General features: G+C 41.8%; 1 protein-coding gene across 19 annotated transcripts in view; it reads right to left on the bottom strand.

Moving 5' to 3' along the window:
- NCAM1 (neural cell adhesion molecule 1) overlaps nt 1-619 on the bottom strand; it is a 315,535-nt gene extending 314,916 nt beyond the window's left edge. For 10 of the 19 annotated variants that reach the window (XM_054662692.2, XM_009424185.5, XM_009424191.5 and 7 more), the window contains exon 1: nt 225-467. In XM_054662692.2, coding sequence (XP_054518667.2) covers nt 225-276 — 52 coding nt within the window. In that variant the 5' untranslated portion in view covers nt 277-467. Of the gene's footprint in view, nt 1-224 lie in introns of all 19 variants that reach the window. The other 9 variants (XM_054662691.2, XM_009424179.5, XM_009424180.5 and 6 more) reach the window with 5 other exon arrangements.
- Between the last annotated feature and the right edge of the window lie 19,513 nt (nt 620-20,132).

Here is a 20,132-nt window from a genome sequence, read left to right as displayed (position 1 = left end):
CCGGGCGCTGGCGGCTCGGGGAGGCAGCCCCGTGCAGCGCAGCCCAGGAGGGAGCGGGGTTCGGCTGGGCAGCAAGGGCGACGCGCTCCTTTCACAGCTAAACGAAAATGACCAGCCTTAGCAGTCCACGTAAAACCACCCAAAATAATAGCGTTCCTCCTAGGAGTAGGAGGAAGGGGTAATTAGCAAACCAGATTGAGAATTAAAAAAAAAAAAAAATGTACCTGCAGTTCCCAGGAAAAACAAAGTCCAGATGAGATCCTTAGTTTGCAGCATTGTAATCTGCTGGCTGGGAGGGATGTTCTTGCCGCGGTAAATTCTGTGCCCCCCCCTGCAGCGAGTGTGGACGGCGGCAGAGCGACAGACCTAGGGGCAGACAATTGCCAGGCTGAGTATGATTATTTTTGCAGAATTGTTTCCTGCCAGCGGCAGCCGAGCTGCGTTCACGCGCTGATCGGAGAATGAGTGACAGTCCCAGCCTCAGCACACTCGCAACTTGGAGATCCTTGCGCTGGCCCGGGTTCGTTTTGATGGAACTGGGATGGGAGCGAGGAGCGGGGGGCGGGGGTGAGAACCTCACTGTGTCCTTCCACCACGCCGGCCACAAATAGTGCCGAACATCAAGGAGGTAAGAGAGACAGGGGAGGCAGATGCGGAAGCCTGCAAAACGCGGCCTGGAGCTTTCGGGGGAGCCGGGCTCTTTCACACGCAGTCTCCCTGGGAGAGCTGGGATTTCTTTTCACACTTCTACCCTACGCCTTCGCAGGCGCTCCTGCTACCCAGCCTTCCTTAATCAGCAGTTTGCATATTTTGATAACTAGTAAATAATGAAAGCAAAATTTTAGATTTGGTTAGGTAAAGTTGTCAAATCCCTCCATTTCGATTCTAAGATCCTTGCAACACAAGGATAGCACAGGACTTTAAGTGCGGGAAATTAGAACTTTGGAGAGGGATGGGGGTTGCCGTTGCTGGGTGTTGTTTGGATATTGTTTGTTTGTTTGTTTTATCCTAACTGTGAAGTTTGCTCTCCCACAGAGAGACATACAACACCCTTCAGCAGATCCCCTGGGAAGGAGGTGGGAAGAGACTTAAGTTAGAAGAAAACCCCGATGTTTGGAAGAGATTTCCAGAAATAACCCGAAGAAAATGTTTTCCTGTTTATAAATTCTGAAATCTGTGGTCTCTTTATTAAAATAGCCAAGGCTTTTATATAGGTATTATGATATAGAAGCGTCATTAAATAATATTTTCTTACATGGGGACGTGACCTTAATTCTTAAAGATATTAATGTATAATATTACTGAGGTACCAACACAATAGGCTTTAATTAAAATTCCACCCGTGTTTTCAAAAGTAGGGGGTGGAGAAAGCGGGGTGAAAAGAATCATGTCTCAGCACCTGAAGGCTTGGGTATGTAAGGAACTAATGTGAGGAAGGTGTTCTAGATGTCAGGTTAACCCATTAGCCTAGAACACTGAAACCCTCTAACAGAGGAAGTCTGCGTAAGTTCAAAGGCATTAAAGCACTAATGTTACCGGGTACTCCCTTTTTCTTCAAAGGTCGGCCTCCCCACTCCTGTAGCAGGTTTTTTGTTTGGTTTTGTTTTGTTTTGTTTCTGTTTTGTTTTTTTGAGATGGAGCCTCGCTCTGTCGCCCAGGCTGGAGTGCAGTGGCGCCATCTCTGCTCACTGCAACCTCTGCCCCCGGTTCAAGCGATTCTCCTGCCTCAGCCTCCTGAGTAGCTGGGATTACAGGCGCGCGCCACCACGCCCAGCTAATTTTTGTATTTTTAGTAGAGACGGTGTTTCACCATGTTGGTCAGGCCGGTCTCGAACTCCTGACCTCGTGATCTGCCCACCTGAGCCTCCCAAAGTGCTAGGATTACAGCCGTGAGCTACCGCACCCAGCCGCTGTAGCAGTTTTTAAAAGTCCATCCTCTACTGGCAGACCATCCATCCTTCCTTATTGGACAGGCCCCATCTCTTCCCCACTTTCCTCCTCTATAATAGACCAAGTGGGCCACACCAGTACAGTGTAATTAGCGGGGACCCCTGAAAAGTATTTCTTCCCCCAAGTAAATCTTCCACAACGTTTACTTTGGGCTATTTCTCTCATTCCAAGTATAAACAAGTCAAAAATACAGAAAAGTAGAAAGAACTAAAAATAACCCCAAATCCCACAGATTCCAGAGATACTCATAGATTTTGTCTTCTGTATGTGCATATGATTTTTATAATTGACATATTATAGTAGCAATTTGAATCCTGCTGATTTTGCCTAACATCAGTATAAGCATTTATTCCTCTGGATCATTAAAAAGCTTTTCTAGATATTTTTATAGCTATGTAATATTTCTTCATATGGATGATTTTGCAATGGTTTCCCCATTTTTGCATATTTATATTGTTTGTGGAGTTTGATAATATAAATAAGGCTTTTTTGAACGTCTTTCAACAAATATTTGCGGAGCAACCACTGGGTTTAGCCCTGTGCTGGATGCAGTGAATTATATACGTCTTTTTTTAATGGTTGCTGTATTTAAGTGTCTTTGATTTCAGACTTCTGCTTCTAACATCTAAAATCACCACATTAAATATTACAGATTTATGTAAATGAATGTTATCAGACTCTTTCCTTAAAAAAGAGGTTTTGATGGTGAGGAAAGATAGAGAGAACAGGCAGGGAGTAGAGTGGGGAGAGTGAAGGTTGGGGCCCCCAAAATAAAAATTTTTCCAATTTTGCCCCTAAGAGTGAGAGACACATTCTTCCCTGCAAACCTCCCTCCTTATAGTCCTGTCAGTAGAATTAAAAGACTCCTCACTATTTTTCTCCCCAAATGTCCCTATTTTTAGCTTTTCAATGTAGACAAGTGTGGAAATCCAATCTCACTTGAGTATGACTGAATTTCTTTTTTTTCCCTCTCTCTCTCCAGCCCCTCCCTACCCCGTGTGGTTGTTGATCTCTGTTGTAATGATTCATTCTAGAATGCTGCCCCAGTCATTCCAGTCCACACTCCCAGTATCTCTCCCAAATTCTTTTAACAGGATATGTCACTTGTCTCCAATTCTGTATATCTCCGCTAGTCGGTGCCTACATCTGTGAGCTCTGTTGCGTTTCAATCCCTTCCTGATCCTCATTTTAAAATGGGACAAAACTGTGGCCCTCACTGGACCTCTCTCCCTAGAGAGAGGCCCAGGCTGTCAGGCACACATTAATGAGCATCTACAAAGTGAACATCCATGGGATTGAGGCAGAGGAAGGAGACTCCAGACTGTGCTTTAGAGAGAAAGTTCTTTAGAGAGGAAGCAGAGAATGGTCCAAGAAGACAGCCATGGCAAGGAGACAAGCTAGGAGGCCATGATAGCTCTGGATAGGGTGACAGGGACTAATTAAGAAAGTGACAGTGGGAAAGGAGGCAAAAAGGAGCCCAGATTTGCAATTCCAAGATAAGATAAGAACAGGTGGACCTGGGTATGTTGTGAAGATGGAAGTATGAGGCAGAGGAAGAAATCCAAGTTCCTTTCATTCATTCAACAAATATTTATGGATTCTCAACTAAGTGCCTGGCACTGCTCTGGACACTGGGGATGTAGCCGTGGACAAAGTAGAGCCTTTGCCCTCATGGGATTTCCTTCTTATGGGGGAAGACAGAGAATAAATCCTTAAACATCTAGTAGTGTACAGATGGTGATAAGTGCTAAGGAAAGCAATAAGGAGAGATAAGGGGACAGAGAGTCTGGGGCGGAGAGGGATTACCATTTTGTTTAGTGGAGCTATACGGGTGTATGTGATACAGATCTTGAGAAAGTGACAACCGCTAAGGGTCCAGTGTGGGCAATTGAATAGTTGCTGGTAACATTGACAGGGAGCAGAAGAAGAGGGGCAGATTCAGACCAGGTGATAAGCAAAGAAGCAATGATGTCAGCTCTGCACATGCTAAGTCTGAGATGTTTCAGAGACATCCAAGTGGAAATGTGTGGAAGACAGACAGAGAGGGCCCAGAGAACATCAATGTTTAAGGTACAGGCAGAAGGACTTATCAATGAAATACTGAAAAACAGACAGCTAGAAAGAAAATTGAAACATGACAATGTCACAAAACCTAAAGAAGAAAGCTTTGAGGTGGTCAAAAAAGAGGAAGATTTAAAAGAATTTCCTGAATTTGACCATTGGAAAGTCCTTCGTGGCCCCTGGGGGAACAGTATTCATGGAATGGAGGGAAAAGGAGACATCATGGTCCCAGAAATGAAAGGGAGGGGAGGAGAGAGAAGCCAGGGGTGTGGACTACTCTCTCCAGCAGTGTGATGTTGAAGGAGTAGTGGGATAATGGCAGGGAGGCAAGCTTGTGGGAGAAGGAGGCTTAAAAGACAGTTTTCTTCTCTTCTCTTTTAATGTGAGGACTTTATTATCAGGTTATAAAGTAAATTAAATTGGTGTTAACTCTTGCTCAGCACCACCAAGACCTTATGCACTAGCTTGACTTACACAACTTGAAAAATGAACTTGGAATAGTGCCCTAATTTAGAGCTTCTTTCCTATTGTTATTGACAATGGAGACCCCAGGTTTGATCTTAGGACTCACAGATACCCTAAGAACTTTATTTCACTATTGATACAGGCAAAATGGCGTCTGAGAAGCACAGCATCTTAAGACCAACACAAGAGACAGGTCTTAAGACAACTTAAGACCTGAGGCTAAGAGAGGCTGAAAATCTTCTTCCCATTTTTGTTTGTTTGTTTGTTTTACTGGGTTGTTTGTTCTGTTATTGTTAAGTCATAGGAATTCTTTATATGTGGTAGATACCAATCTCTCATCAGATATATGATTTGAAAATATTTTCCTATTCCGTGGGTTGCCTTTTCACTCTGTTTATAGTGTTTTTTCCATATAGCAACGTTTTTAATTTTGAGAAAGTCCAACTTAATCTGTTTATTCTCTGGCTTATCCAAAGAACTGAGCATGAGCCAGGAAAGTGTAAGGACCAGGAGGTAAACTTGAGCCCACAAAGCTAAAGAGTGAAAGTCTCTCGGGACCCTCCCAGCTCACCCTTAGCTTCTCATGTTCCAAATCTGATTGACATGAGAAATTACTTACAAACTCTAACGCATGGCGGGGCTGGGGCAACTGATGTGCTTCCTCCCTGTTCAAGGCTGGCTCAGGCACTGGTTAAAGACTAGCGGGCACTCATCAGTCAATCCAGCTCAGTGGTGCTGGGGACTCCCAAACGCGGGAGAAATGAGACAGAGGTTGACATAGAACCAGTGCTCCTTTGTGCGGGTTGTGCACTGCACAGCTTCAAGGGGTGTTTTGCAAATCCCACCCATCATATATTTATACAGTTGTTATGATGATTTTTTTCTGGCATCAGTGGAAGTAAAGCATCAAGGAAGAGGTGCTGTTTTCATTTTCCTTTTTTTTTTATTGTGCAGAAAGTTTATTAGGAATTATTCTCAGGATCAACATCTGTGTGGGAAGGGAAATAAACAGGTTACTAATAAAGAGGAGGAAATTGGGCCTCAGGGCAGGCACCACAAAACCTCAGCCCCACCTTGAGAGCTCTGAAAATAGTTGTAATATCCTCATATTGACTGATCACCCGATTCAAGCCACCCCAAGAATGCAACCTGGCCTTGTGAGAGGTCATTCTTTTCAGCTGAAGGAGGGCATCCCCAGCATCTGGAGTAAGCCCTCCAGCCCTGAAGGGGGGCTTTGAACAGCTTAGCATAGTCCCCACTACGTGATTTTAGCTATACTTCAAAATAGTAAATTTGGTTTAGCCTTGCTTTGACTATGCGGGCTCCTTTTGGGTTCCATATGAATTTTAGGATTGTTTTTTCCTAGTTCTGTGAAGAATGATGGTGGTATTTTGATGGGAATTGCATTGAATTTGTAGATTTTTTTTGGCAGTACGGCCATTTTCACAATATTGATTCTACCCATCCATGAGCATGGGATGTGTTTCCATTTGTTTGTGTCAGCTATGATTTCTTTCAGCAGTGTTTTGTAGTTTTCCTTGTAGAGGTCTTTCACCTCCTTGGTTAGGTATACTCCTAAGTATTATTACTTTTTTTGCAGCTATTGTAAAAGGAGTTGAGATCTTGATTTGATTCTCAGCTTGGTTGCTGGTGGTGTATAGGAGAGCTACTGATTTGTGTACATTAATTTTGTATCAGGAAACTTTGCTGAATTCTTTTATCAGTTCTATGAGATTTTGTAGTAGTCTTTAGGGTTTTCTAGGTAGACAATTATTCGTCAGGTTTTTTTCTTTTCTTTTGTTTTATTGTGGGAAAATATAAAACACACATGACATAAAATTTACCATTTAATATGTACAGTTCTGTGACATCAAGCATATTTACATTGTTGTGCAACCATCACTATCATTCATCTCCAGAGCTTTTTCATCTCCCCAGCTGAGACTCCGTACACATGAAACAGTAATTCTCTATTCCCTTCTCCTGCCCAGCCCCTAGCAGCCACCATTCCACTTCCTGTCTCTATAAACTTGACTACTCTAGGTACGTGGAATAAGGAGAATCATACAGTATTTATCCTTTTGTGAACAGTTACTTTCACTTACCATAATGTTTTCATGGCTCATCCATGTTGTAACATGTAATAATTTATTCCGTTTTTGGGGCTAAATAATATTTCATTGTATGTGTGTACCACATTTTCTTTATCCGTTCATCTATTGATGGTGACTTGGTTGCATCCACCTTTTGGCTATTGTGACTAATGTTGCTATGAACATGAGTATACAAATATCTGTGTGAGTCTCTGCTTTCACTTCTTTTTGGTATATATCCAGAAGTAGAATTTCTGAATCATATGGTAACTACACTTAATTTTTAGAGGAATTTCCATGCCATTTTCCACAGGGACTGCACTCCATCTTACATTCCCACTTGCAATATATTCTTGCTAATACTTGTATTTTATTTGTCTTCTTCCTTTTTTTTCTGATAGTAGTCAACCTAGTGTAAAGTGGTGATTTATTATAATGTTGTAAAGTGGTAATTTAGTGTAAAGTGGTAGTGTAAAGTGGTAATTTATTATAGTGTTGACTTGCATTTTCCTAAAGTCTAATGATATTAAACATCTTTCCATGTGCTTATTGACCATTTCTATATCTTCCTTAAAGAAATGTCTTTTCAAGCCTATTGCCCATTTTTTCATTGGGTTGTTTGTTCTGTTGTTGTTAAGTTGTAGGAATTATTTATATATGGTGTATACCAATCTCTCATCAGATATATGATTTGAAAATATTTTCCCATTCCATGGGTTACCTTTTCACTCTGTTTAATAGTGCTTTTCCCATATAGAAACATTTTAATTTTAAGAAAGTCCAACTTATCTATGTTTTCTTTTGTTGCCTATTCTTTTATTGCCATATCCAAGAAATCATTGTGAAATATATGTCTTGTAGCTTTTCCCCTATGTTTTCTTCCAAGGGCTTTATAGTTTTAGTTATTACATTTTGATCTATTTTGAGTTAATGTTTGTATGTGGTATAAGATAAGGATCCATATTTATTTATTTATTTATGTGCATGTGGATATCCAGTTTTCCCAACACCATTTGTAGAAAAGGCTATCCTTTTCTCATTTAATAGTTTTGGCACCCTTGTCAAAAATTGTTTGACCATATATGCAAGCGTTTATTCCTAAAGTCTCTATTCTATTCTACTGGTCTGCATATTGTCTTTATACCAGTACCACACTGTTTTGACTACTGCATCTTTGTGGTAAGCTTTGAAATCAGGAAGTGTGAGCCTTCCAACTTCATTCTTCTTTTTCAAGACTGTTTTGGCTATATGGGGTCTCTTAAGCCTCTATATGAATGTTAGCATGTACTTTCCTATTTCTACATGAACTATCATTGAGATTTTGATAGGAATTTAGGGGTCCTGTTTTCTAATCTACCAGAGTTGTTACTTGGACTAAATGTTAGAATCATGCTGACATCTCAGAGATGAGTATATTTAGACAAGTTACTCCAGAGTTATGGAAACTGAGTCACAGAGAACTGTCACAGATAACCATTTGGGCAATCTATTCATTTCAATGTAAATACTGAGGGATGAGGGAGAATCAAATCACAAGAATCAGGCCATGGAGTGTGCACAGCTTTAGGAAGTTAAAGTGAACTAGCAAGGGAGAGATAGTTATAAATGGTTCCTGGGCTCTGAGCTGAATTCAAACTCCAGGCTGCCTAACTCCCTGTTTTGTCCCTGAAGAAACAAACAAACAAAACCCTCTGAAACCGGCCACTTAATAGACAAGGAAAGAGCCAGAGTCTCCATGTCAAGATCTTAAAAATCAGAAAGCATGACTGAACTTATGTTAAAGACACAATAACTTCCTGGCTCCCTTCTATGTATCCTCCCACTCCCTGGTGGCAATGAAGTGACGTGGATGAGTGTTCAGCTCCAGGAGTTTGACAATCCAAGTTTAAATCCTAGCTTCTCCACCTGTAGGCTCTCTGGATTTGGGTATATTACCTTGACGCCTGTAAACCTAATTTTTCTTGTCCATAAGATGGGATTAGTGCGACATCTAACTCTCAGACCCCTTGTGAACATTAATTAGAATAAGGTATGTAGAACTTAGTGCAAGCCTGACACTCTTTTATTCAACAAGTATATAATGAACATCTATCACATGCAAATCACTGTTAGTAGTCGGGAATACAAAAAGTGAACAAAACACACATGTTTACAGACTTGTCAAGAAGATAAATAACTAAACAAAGAGATGAAAAAATTTTAAGTTGTAACTAGATCCATGAAAGAAATAACAGGATTCCTTGACAAAGTATGACAGCAGAGATCAGGGAAGGCTTCCTGGAGGAGATGACATGTAAGTTACAACCTACATAATGAGAAATACCCAGCCATGGAAATAGCAAGTGGAGTTGTATTCCAGGAGTGTGCAAAGATCCTGAGGGCAGAAAAGCATGGATAGTTCCAGAAACTAATTGAATGCCAGGGTGGCCATGATAGAAAAAGCAAGAGGAGGAGGGACACAAAATAAGGCATGAGCTAAGCACAATAGCTACCATGAAGGCTAAAGTAAGGAGTTTATATTTTATTCAAAGTTCAAAGAAAGCCCCTAGAGGATTTTCAGCAGCAGAGTGACATCTCTGTGTGTGTGTGTGTGTGTGTGTGTGTGTGTGTGTGTGTAAAGGCTTTTCATTTAATAAGTAAAAATCGTGGCCGGGTGCGGTGGCTCACGCCTGTAATCCCAGCATTTTGGGAGGCCAAGGTGGGTGGATCACCTGAGGTCAGGAGTTCGAGACCAGCCTGGCCAACATGGTGAAACTTTGTCTCTACTAAAAATACAGAAATGAGCCAGGCGTGGTGGCAGGTGCCTGTAGTCCCAGCTACTTGGGAGGCTGAGGCAGGAGAATCACCTGAACCCAGGAGGCAGGGGTTTCAGTGAGCCGAGATCGCACCACTGCATACCAGCCTGGGCAACGGAGCAAGACTCTATCTCAAAAAATAAATAAATAAATAAATATCGCTAAGCTTCCAGAAGTTCTTAAATAGGATTTCAGTTGGAGACATGAATTATTTTACATGTTTTAATATGCACTCCAACTGCTGAGTGGAGAACATCTTGTAGGGAGGCAGGAGTGGGTGTGGAGAGGCCAATCAGAAACCACTGCAGAAATCCAGGAAAGAGATGATGGAGGCTGGGGAGGCGGTGGAAGGGATGCAGACAAGTGGAGACAGAATTGACCAAACTTGCAGATGGATGTGAAGAACAGTGAGGAGAAGTCAACATGTAGAAGATGCAGGGTATGTTTGCTTGAAGGGGAGGGGAAATCAAGAGTTCAATTTGGGACAAGTTAGGTCTACCTTTGAGACATCCAAATGGAGACATAAAGATGATGGTCAGATATGAGAGCCTCAAAGTCAGAGGAAAAGTCTTAGCAGGAGATATGACTTTCAGAGTCATCAGCATTCACAGTACCTAAACCATGGGAAAAAATGAGACCACTTAGGCAAAAATATGGAAAGAGAAGAGCAGAAGGCCCAGCCTTTGACTCTGAGAAACATCTATATCATGAGTTCAGATAGAGAAAGAACAACAAGCAAAAAGACTGAGATGAGATGCAATTGAAGTAGGAGGCCAACCAGAGGAGAGCAGTGTCTCAGCACCAAGAAAAGTGAGAGTTTTGTAAAGGAAGGAGGTGTCACTCTGGTGAATGCTGCTAAGAGGCCAAGTAAAAGGAGGACAGAGAAGAAAATCCACTGGGTGTGGGAACATGAGAGTCGTTAGGAACCTTCACAAGAATGAATTCACACTCTCTGGGATCAAAGTGAGTGCCTAACAGATGTTAACTATAACAGTAATAATAATAAGGTCCCTGCTTTTTCCTTATTTGACCTTGTGCGATGATAGAAAGACATGTGGGACCTCATCAAGGGACAGGAGTGCAGCACTGGACAATTAGCTTTTCACAAGTAGAAGTTGGTTTTATTTTAAGGAGTAGCCAGGACTCCATTGCCTTTTATGAATAATTGTCATAGCAGTTGTGGGCAACTGATGTTTTAGAAGATTTGATTACATCAGTACTTGCAGGAAAAGGAAAAAATATTTTTGTTTCTCCCCTGCTATCTTTATTTCTCCAATTTAATCCTGCCCATCATCTTCACCACTGTTCCTCTGTGCTTTCTGTGGTTGTACTGCTTCCCTTTGTCACACATCAGAATACCATTCGGCATCAGCCCCCAGCACCAAAGAGAGGGGCCTTGTAGGCACAGCCAAGGCTACATGTAGGTCTCTCTGGGTTCATATATATCTTTGGGGCCAGAGAGATGCCCATCCAGGGAGCCCATGCCACCTTTTCTCCTAAGCACAAGCACCCTAGAGAGTGAGGAAAGAGATAGGAAGAGGAGGAAGCAAGAAGGCTGCTATTCACTATGGTTGACAAAGTCATTCATCTCATCTTCCCCCCTGTTCTTTGCTAAAAGAACTGAACTGTTTCCTCAACCTTGACACAGCCATGGCACAACATCTCAATACTCTGGCACCATCCTGAAGAAACAAAGTGCCTAGATGATATTGTTAGCTCTACAATAGTTACAGAATCCTAAAGAGCTCAGAATTGGAAGTCAACATGGATATAAATGAATCCCCACCTATGCCTTCCAAAGGCTGGCAGACATTTTTATCCTTGCTCCTTTGCTCCTTGGGTGCCAAGATTTCCATAGCTTCCAGGGGCTCCAAGGAGACACAGCATTCATTCCAGTCATACACTCTGCAAAAGAAATTCCTTGATACCTCTGCAAGGACTGTGGAGTGTGGAGTGAGCCAGGCATGTTCCAGCATGGGAGGCTCCCACGCCAACCACCATCTATCCTTGCACAAACAAAGAAGAAATCAAGAAGAAAGATTCTACTCAGTGAGTCTGAGCAGGAGAGAACTGTGACAAACACCAGACCTCTCCTCCCATTGCCTGTCACTGCCCCACCCAGTGTTCCACCATAAATATCACTCTGAATGTTTGTTGAAAGAATGGAATCAACAAGCAAACCCACAAATAGCTCAAGGTTCCTTTGCTCTGGGGCTTCGGCACAGGATTCCTTCCCCAGCTCCCATGGCTGCTGTTCAGGCACTTGTCATATCTCACAGAGTTTGCTGCCAAGCCTCCTGACTAATCTCCCCACCTCCACTCTCCCCTCTTCAAATCCATCTCCCCCAACCCCCAGAGCCATCTCCTTCAAAGAATAATTATGAGAAGCTGAACGTGTCACGTCCCTACCTAAAACCCTGTCATGGCTCCCCATTTCCCTCTGGAATGAAGTCCAAGCCCCATGAAGGCCTTCTGAGAGACCAGGCCCCTGCTCTCTCAGTCTCACCTCTTACCTCTTCTTATGTCACATGGTGGACCTGAGTAATAGCACACACCAGCACCATCCTGTGTAGGCAGACTCCAGCTCATCCTCCAAGCTTTTATGGAATAATCTCTTCCCTGACCCTTCCCTTCCCACCTCTTGCTCCTTACCCTCCTCCCTTGGGTTGGGTGCTCTTCCCAGAAGCTTCCAGGATCTCTTGTACTCACCCCTATCACGGCACCCAGATCACACATTGCAATCTAATTGCCTGTTTCTGGCTCTTTCTCCTCCACTAGCCAGTGAAATTCTATAGGACAAAGACTTTAATTTTATGTATCACTAGTACCTAGCATGTTGGCTGGCACATAGTAGGTGTTCAGTGCTTATGATGGAATGAATAAATAACGTCATCAATAAATTCTTCCTAGACCACTTGCCTTGGATGTGGTAAAAGCTACCTTTACACTATTGATATAGTTTGGCTGTCTGTCCCCACCCAAATCTCACTTTGAATTATAATAGTCCCCACATGTCAAGGGCAGGACAAGGTGGAGATAACTGAACTCATGAGGGTGGTTTCTCCCATGCTGTTCTCATGATAGTGAGTGAGTTCTCGTGAGATCTGATGGTTTTATAAGGGGCTTCCCCCTTTGCTCGGCACTCATTCTCTCTCCTGCCACCCTGTGAAGAGATGCCTTCTGCATGCTTGTAATTTTCCTGAGATCTCCTCAGCAATGCAGAACTGAGTCAATTAAACCTCGTTCCTGTATAAATTACCCAGTCCCAGGTATGTCCTTATTAGCAGTGTGAGAACAAACTAATACAGTAAATTGGTACCAAGGGTGTGGGGCACTGCTATAAGGATACCCCAAAATATGGAAGCAACTTTGGAACTGGGTAACAGGCAGAGATTGGAACAGTTTGGAGGGCTCAGAAGACAGAAAAATGTGGGGAAGTTTGGAACTTTACATAGAAACTTGGAGGACTTAGAAGACAGGAAGATGTGGGAAAGTTTGCAACTTCTTAGAGACTTATTGAATGGCTTTGGCCAAAATGCTGATAGTGATATGGAAAATGAAGTCCAGGCTGAGGTGGTCTCAGGTACGATGAGGAACTTTTTGGGAAATGGAGTAAAAGACATTCTTGTTATGCTTAGCAAAGAGACTGGTGGCTTTTTGCCCCTGCCCTAGAGATCTGTGGAACTTTGAACTTGAGAGAGATGATTTAGGGTATCTGGTGGAATAAATTTCTAAGCAGCAATCATTCAAGAGGTAACAGAGCATAAATGTTTAGAAAATTTGCAGCCTGACCACGCAGTAGAAAAGAAAAGCCCATTTTCTGGGGAAAAATTCAAGCTCTGCATCCCAGCTGCTGTAGCCATGGCTAAAAGGGGCCAAAGTGCAGCTCAGGCCAATGCTTCAGAGGGTGTAAGTCCCCAGCCTTGGCAGCTTCCATGTGGTGTTGGTCCTGTCAGTACACAGAAGACAAGAATTGAGGTTTGGAAACCTCCACTTAGATTTCAGAAGATGTATGGAAATGCCTGGATTTCCAGGCAGAAGTTTGCTGCAGAGGTAGAGCCCTCATGGAGAACCTCTGTTAGGACAGTGCAGAAGGGAAATGTGGGGTCAGAGCCCCCACACAGAGTCCCCACTGGGGCACTGACTAATGGAGCTGTGACATCCTCCTTCCCCCAGAATGATAGATCCACCCACAGCTTGCGCTGTGCCCTTGCAAAAGCTGCAAGCACTCAATGCCAGCCATGAAAGCAGTAGAGAGGGGGAAGCAAAGCCACAGGGATGGAGCTGCCTAAGACCATGGGAACCCACTTCTTGATCAGCATGACCTGGATGTGAGCCACAAAGTCAAAGGAGATCATTTTGGAACTTTAAAGTTTAATGACTGCCCTGTTGGATTTAAGACTTTCATGGAACCTGTAGCCAATGTAGTTTTTGGCCAATTTATCCCATTTGGAATGAGTGTATTTACCCAATGCCTGTACACCCTTGTATCTAGGAAGTAACTAACCTGTTTTTGATTTCATAGGCTCATAGGTGGAAGGGACTTGCCTTGTCTCAGATGAGACTGTGGACTGTGGAGTTTTGAGTTAACACTGAAATGAGTTAAGACTTTGGGTGACTGTTGGAAGGGCATGATTGTGTTTTGAAATGTGAGGACATGAGATTTGAGAGGGTCCAGGGGTGGAATGATATGGTTTGGCTCTGTGTCCGCACCCAAATCTCACCTTGAATTGTAATAATCCCGACATGTCAATGGCAGGAGAAGGTGGAGATAATTGAATCATGGGGGTGGTTTCCCCCATGCTGTTCTCATGATAGTGAGTGAGTTCCCATGAGATCTGTTGGTTTTATAAGGTGCTTCCCCCTTTGCCCTGCACTCATTCTCTTTCCTGCTGCCCTGTGAAAAGGTGCCTTCTGCCATGATTGTACATTTCCTGAGGCCTCCCTAGCAATGCAGTACTGTGAGTCAATTAAACCTCTTTTCGTTATAAATTATCCCGGTCTCAGGTATGTCTTCATTAGCAGCATGAGAAGGAACTAATAAAACTATGTAGGAGTTGCTAAGGGAAAAATGCATACAATGGTGACAACAATTATAGGTTTAGCAAGTAAAGTCAAATTTCACCTTAAGATGTCTTAGAAAATCTTAGAGAATCTCAGGCCAGTCTCTGAAACCAATCTCTTATGGTTCTGATTCTCCTATCCCAGATTAATCAAGAAGATTCTATTTTCTCACTAATGTCATCCTTTTTTTCCTGATGAAGCTCAGGTGCCCTGGCATCATGCCCATCTCGACAGTAGTTTCCTCTGGTATCTTAGTGCCTCCTTGAAACCCTGGATTAGCAGCCCCCAGATCTCTGCAAAAAGATCTCTGCGAAGAGATCTGTCCTGGTTGATGGCTCACAGCTCGTATTTCCTCCTCTCTTCTTCGCATTGTCCTCTTTTCCTCCTGTCTAATGCTGGGCCCCTTTTTGCTTTGCAAATGCAGTTCATGATGAAATAGGGCAGCAAAACTCTGTGTTAATGATTTTCCATCTTTCTGTTTGCTGGATAATTTTAGGTTTCTTTTCTTCCTCTATGATTTCTAAACAAGTGGATGGGGACATTATTTCTCTTCTTAAAAACTCTGTGTCCCTGGGTCACAGTACAGACTAATTTATCCACTGGCAACATTTTTACTCACTTTGTCTGCTAAAGTAGTGAGAATACAAATAGTTTCTGTGTTCAATTAACCTCCCAGCAGCATGAGGGAGTTTGGAGCAATAAACAATACCTTTCCAACTTCTCAGCATCTTGCTCTGCCTACAATGTCTGCCCCCTTACCTGCTATTTGTGTGTTTTCTAATTTGTTAAGATCATTCTCAATGTGTTGCTCAGAGCAGAGCTTATTTCTCCAAAAGAGGTCCAGTCAATGTGGAGGCCAGTGGAGCCATTGCCACTTCAGCTCAGAATGCTATGAATTGTCCCATTCAGTCCAGAGTCACTCTGATTTGCAACTAGTTATGCAGGAATTAAAATCCCAGTACAGACCTCTCTTCCTATCCAACCTGTCTCATTGTCCGAATGTGCCTTGGAAAACCTGATATGAGAAAATTGATAGAAAAGAATATTTATGTTGCACAATGATTGCTAAAGGATCAGTAAAAAAGTTACTCTCTAAGTTCATTCAGATAGTTCTATGCTTTTACTTATTTGTTTAAGCACCTCTATATTTCAGGGCTTATGCTAGGCACAATCAAGTGATAAACAAGACACCCTTTCTCTCCTCATGGATAAAGAGGAAGAAGGAGGACAGAGGAAATCAACATTGGTATGTACATTTTTGGGCGCAAACCATTCTACTTACATACATTTGTTTACTCTTCATATGACTCCCTGAGGGAGTCAAAGAAATTCCATACTTTGTTCAAGGATCTGAGTCTAGGACTGTCTTTGGCTCTGTAGAAGCTGGGTTCTGCAGGGATAACAGCCAACCTCTAAGTCTTAGTGACTTAAAAACAACTAAGGTTATTTGTTGAGGGTTCTGTTCTATGTTGTCCTCGCTCAGAGACTCAATCTGAGGAAGGCTCCATCTCCATGATTCCATGATTATGGAAGCAGAAGTTAAAAAGGAGAGTGGTGAGTTGAATCACACATAGGCCCTTAAACTTTCCATCTGGAAGTGGCCACATCCCTTACACTTCCAGTTTCTTGACCAATACAAGCCATATGAATATTCCTACCTTTAAGGAGGCAGGGAGGTAAAAATCTATTATGCCCAGAGGGAGAATCAGAAATAATTAATAAACAGCCTAATAACTACTATAGGCTCCAAAGCCTACATTCTTTTCCAGTACATTATATTCACAACTATTGGGGAAGATTAACTACTTTCAAAAGGGACAGGGGCAGAGATACATAAATCCAGAGAGCTAGGAGCCAATACCAAAGAAAGATCAAAATCAGGAATGAAGATAAGTTATCTTTGAAATATACATGAACATCAGTGAGGAATGGGATCCTTTTTGACACGATTCAGATTTACCCTCCAAATTTACAAGCACCTATAATAATACACGCAAGAAGTGAGACCTTGCTATCATGAGATCTTTCAGGATTTTAATAACTAGGACGTGGTTCAAAGACCTGTTATACAATAGCCAATTTCTGGCTAAAATTTATGTTATGACAAGGTTTCCAAGTATAAGGAAAGAGCCTGCCACCTTTCCTCAGTTCTTTCTGTTGCCCTTTCGCTATAGATGAAACTACTGGAGACTGGGGTTGTTCCCATTTATTTCTGACATAATATCCTAGTAATTAGCTGTAAATTTAAAAGTGATAAATATGCATGAGAGCCAAGCTTGGAAGAGCTGCATAGCTCCACACAGATAGAGATAAGCCATCCGTAGAGAAGCAAAATTATGGAAATCCTTATCATAATCTAGGAATAAAGATAAAGCCTCACCCTTTCCTAGGCATAAATGTTGATTCATAGGTGGTCCAAATGAGATCATTATGCACTACATCAGGCAACGTCACATATTGTTCATCTAATAGCACCGTGCTTAGTCACTGAGAAGCTCAATTACTCAAAATCAGACACCAAATGTCACAGAGGAGCCCCCTTAGGCCCTCCCTACTTTAAAACACACACACACACACACACACACACACACACACACACACACGCCCCTTTCTGCTCTTCAAGTTAGGAAGAAAGTTGTACATTCTGAAACCACTTATGAGTTTAAATCCCAAGACAGCAAAATGATACAACTGCATGGTAATGTGGATTACCACCTGGGGGAAGATGGCTAAAGCACCTCTGTCAATGCACTTGAACTGAGAAGACTCTTTTCCAGGGCCAGCTTCTTCAAGACACCAGAGGATAAAGGGGTCTGTTTGGATTTTAGAGAAATTTGATCCACTTGGTTGCTTACACTGGGGTGGGTGTCTTGCTGTGATGGAATGCATTTTTCAGCTACGATCTGCTGTAGTCATTTGACATGTGCCCTAACAATGAACATATTTTAATATTACTTTACATTTTAGAGAATTAAAAGGCAAGCATTGATATGAATAAAAAGATTTGTTCGTATTCTAAACACAAAGGCTAAAGTCTTTCCATCTTTAATTAATTAATTATTTTATTATTTATTTATCTGTTGAGACAGGGTCTTGCTCTGTCACCCAGGCTGGAGTGCAGTGGTGTATTCATGACTCACAGCAGCATCAACCTCTTGGGCTCATGTGATTCTCCTACCTCAGCCTCCCAAGTAACTGGGACTATAGACATGCGCCAGCACGCCTGGCTAATTTTTGTATTTTTTGTAGAGATGGGGTTTCACCATGTTGCCCAAGCTGGTCTTGAACCCCTAAGCTCAAGAGATCTGCTCACCTCAGCCTCCCAAAGTGCTTGGATTATAGGCATGAGCCACCGCGACTAGCCTAATTTATTTTTTAATCTTTTAATCTTCTAAAATAATCACTGTGATTTAGATCTGGGGACTGCTGTTTTTCTCTATCTGTGTGAGTAACCAGAGTGAAGGTAACCACAATGCAACATCAACTTGACATCCCACAAATACTCATTGAACACTTAATATGTGTAAGGCACCAAGCTAGGTGCTACATACGTGATAACAACAGTTTAGACTTATTCACATTTGGTTCATCCTAGTTCAGATGTTTGTTTACTGTGTTAGTAATTCATTAAAGCTTCATTTACTTAAAATAAAATAAGAAAAACGCCTTCAAACCAGACTAGTCTGTGTTTTCTATGTATGCAAGTGTTAGATATAGTAAATGAGATGTGGATTTATAACAGTATGTAAAGGAAGAAAGCAAGTTCATAACCTTTACTCATTTTTTTAAAAAATAAGAAACCATATTTACACTAATCTTCCCAATAAGATTTTCTTTTTATCATCACTTCTCCCCTAAGAACGGTACAGTGGCTTTGTAATGCCTGGGGCACCAAGCCCAAGTTCCCCTTTCTGGACTTCAAGCCTCACCCTATCCTACTAAGTTGATTTCTTCCTGTTTCCTGGCATGAATCCTCTATTAAGGTCAAATTGTTCCCCGCCAGTTCCCAAAGGTATGCCCTGCTGATTCATATGGGCACTCAAAAAACATTTACTGAAGCCTTGCTTTATCTGCCAGGCTCTGTGATGGGCCTGGAGAGAAATATGATGCAGTTTTGTCTTTAAGGAACTCACGGTCTAGCGTATGAGAGTACAGAGACAGGCACGTGAAGTAAGCACTAATCGTGCACAGTGTACTTGGGGCCCCTCAAAAGGAGATAATTGTGTGTGTGTGGTAGGGGGAGAAGTGTATTGAGGGAGAGGTCAAGGACAGCTTCAGAGGGGAGGCCAGCTGAGCTGGTCATTGGACATTTGCCAAGTGAACAAGTGGAGAAAGGGTATTTTGGGCAGAGGGACATTCTGTTCGAAGGAATGTTCTATTAGGTCATATTGCTCCTCTAGAAATGCTCTTCACTCTTGTCTGTGGCTGTTAAACTCCACTTCATCCTCATTTTTAGACTAGCAGCAGACACACTTAAGACTGGGGGAAAACTTCAATGATTCAGCCCAATTCTCTTATTTCACGGAGGCAAAATTTGAGGCATAAAGTGTTAAGTTGTGGCTCATTCTTTGTCCCAAGGTCCACATTCACCAAATATGTTTATTTATTCAATGTATATTTATTGAGCATTGACTATGAAAGGCACTATGAGAAATACAAAAACTAATTGAACCCGGATTTTTCCCTGCAATAATTTATTTCTCTTTAGAAATATATGGCCTAGAGATTAAGAGCGCTTTGGTGCCAAGACACATCTGAGTTTGAAGCCTCAATCCTTGACATTCCTGTTATTGACCTTGGATTAGTTCCTCATCCTTGCTGAACTTAAGTTTCCTTTTATGAGAATGAGGATAATAATAGAATCATCACCAGAGGTTTTTATGAGAATTCAGTATGATAACATTTGCAGAGCAATAGCACTCAATAAATCTTAAGGTTTAGTAATAAAGCCTTAATTCAATATAGGAAAATTAAGTGATGGCACAGAGTAGGTGCTCAATTAAGAAAGAGTTGGATGATTAATTAATTAAGATTTCATTTCCAAGGTCTTTACCAATCAAAAATTAACATATAATTCCTTGATCATCTCAGTTCCCTAAAGCTTTATGTCAGGCAAAATTAAAATGGAGATTTCCCCACTAAGGTCCAGTAATTTCTTATACTGTAATGAATCCTGATTACCCTATTAGTATCATGCAATCTTTAAAATTGGTAGGTCTGAAAACTGTCCTAAAAATCAGCTGTTCTGTAAGAGAAGAGAGCGCCTTCCTGGTTTTATGGGTTACACCATTTAGCCATTTATACTCTATGCCATTTGGGCTCTACAGGGATTGTGGGGCCTATCCCCTGCTATTTGAAGCATTGTTAGGAGAAAGAAGGTGTCCTTCTAGAGGGAAAAATAAGAATTAAAGAAGAAATTGAGAAAGAGATAGATTGTGATCTCATGTAAGATGAAGCTTTTGAACAGTGGAAGACCTCCACAAATAGAATGGATTACTTTCTAGGTAGTGAAGGGTCTTGTGGCTGTAGGGGTTCCAGAAGATATAGATCAGCAGTCATCATTCTGTAGAAGAGACACTTAAAGTGACTGGGAAATAGAATCAGCAGGGCTCAGGTCCCTTTCAATAATAAGCTTCCTTGATTACATTCAACCATTTAAGCAAATATTAATTGATTGCCTATTCTGGATTAAGTTCCAGTTCAA

Source organism: Pan troglodytes, chromosome 9, assembly GCF_028858775.2.
Source record: "Pan troglodytes isolate AG18354 chromosome 9, NHGRI_mPanTro3-v2.0_pri, whole genome shotgun sequence".
NCBI classification, from domain to species: domain Eukaryota; kingdom Metazoa; phylum Chordata; class Mammalia; order Primates; family Hominidae; genus Pan; species Pan troglodytes.
Note: the sequence above shows the minus strand (reverse complement) of the source record. Positions and strands in the feature narration are given on the sequence as shown.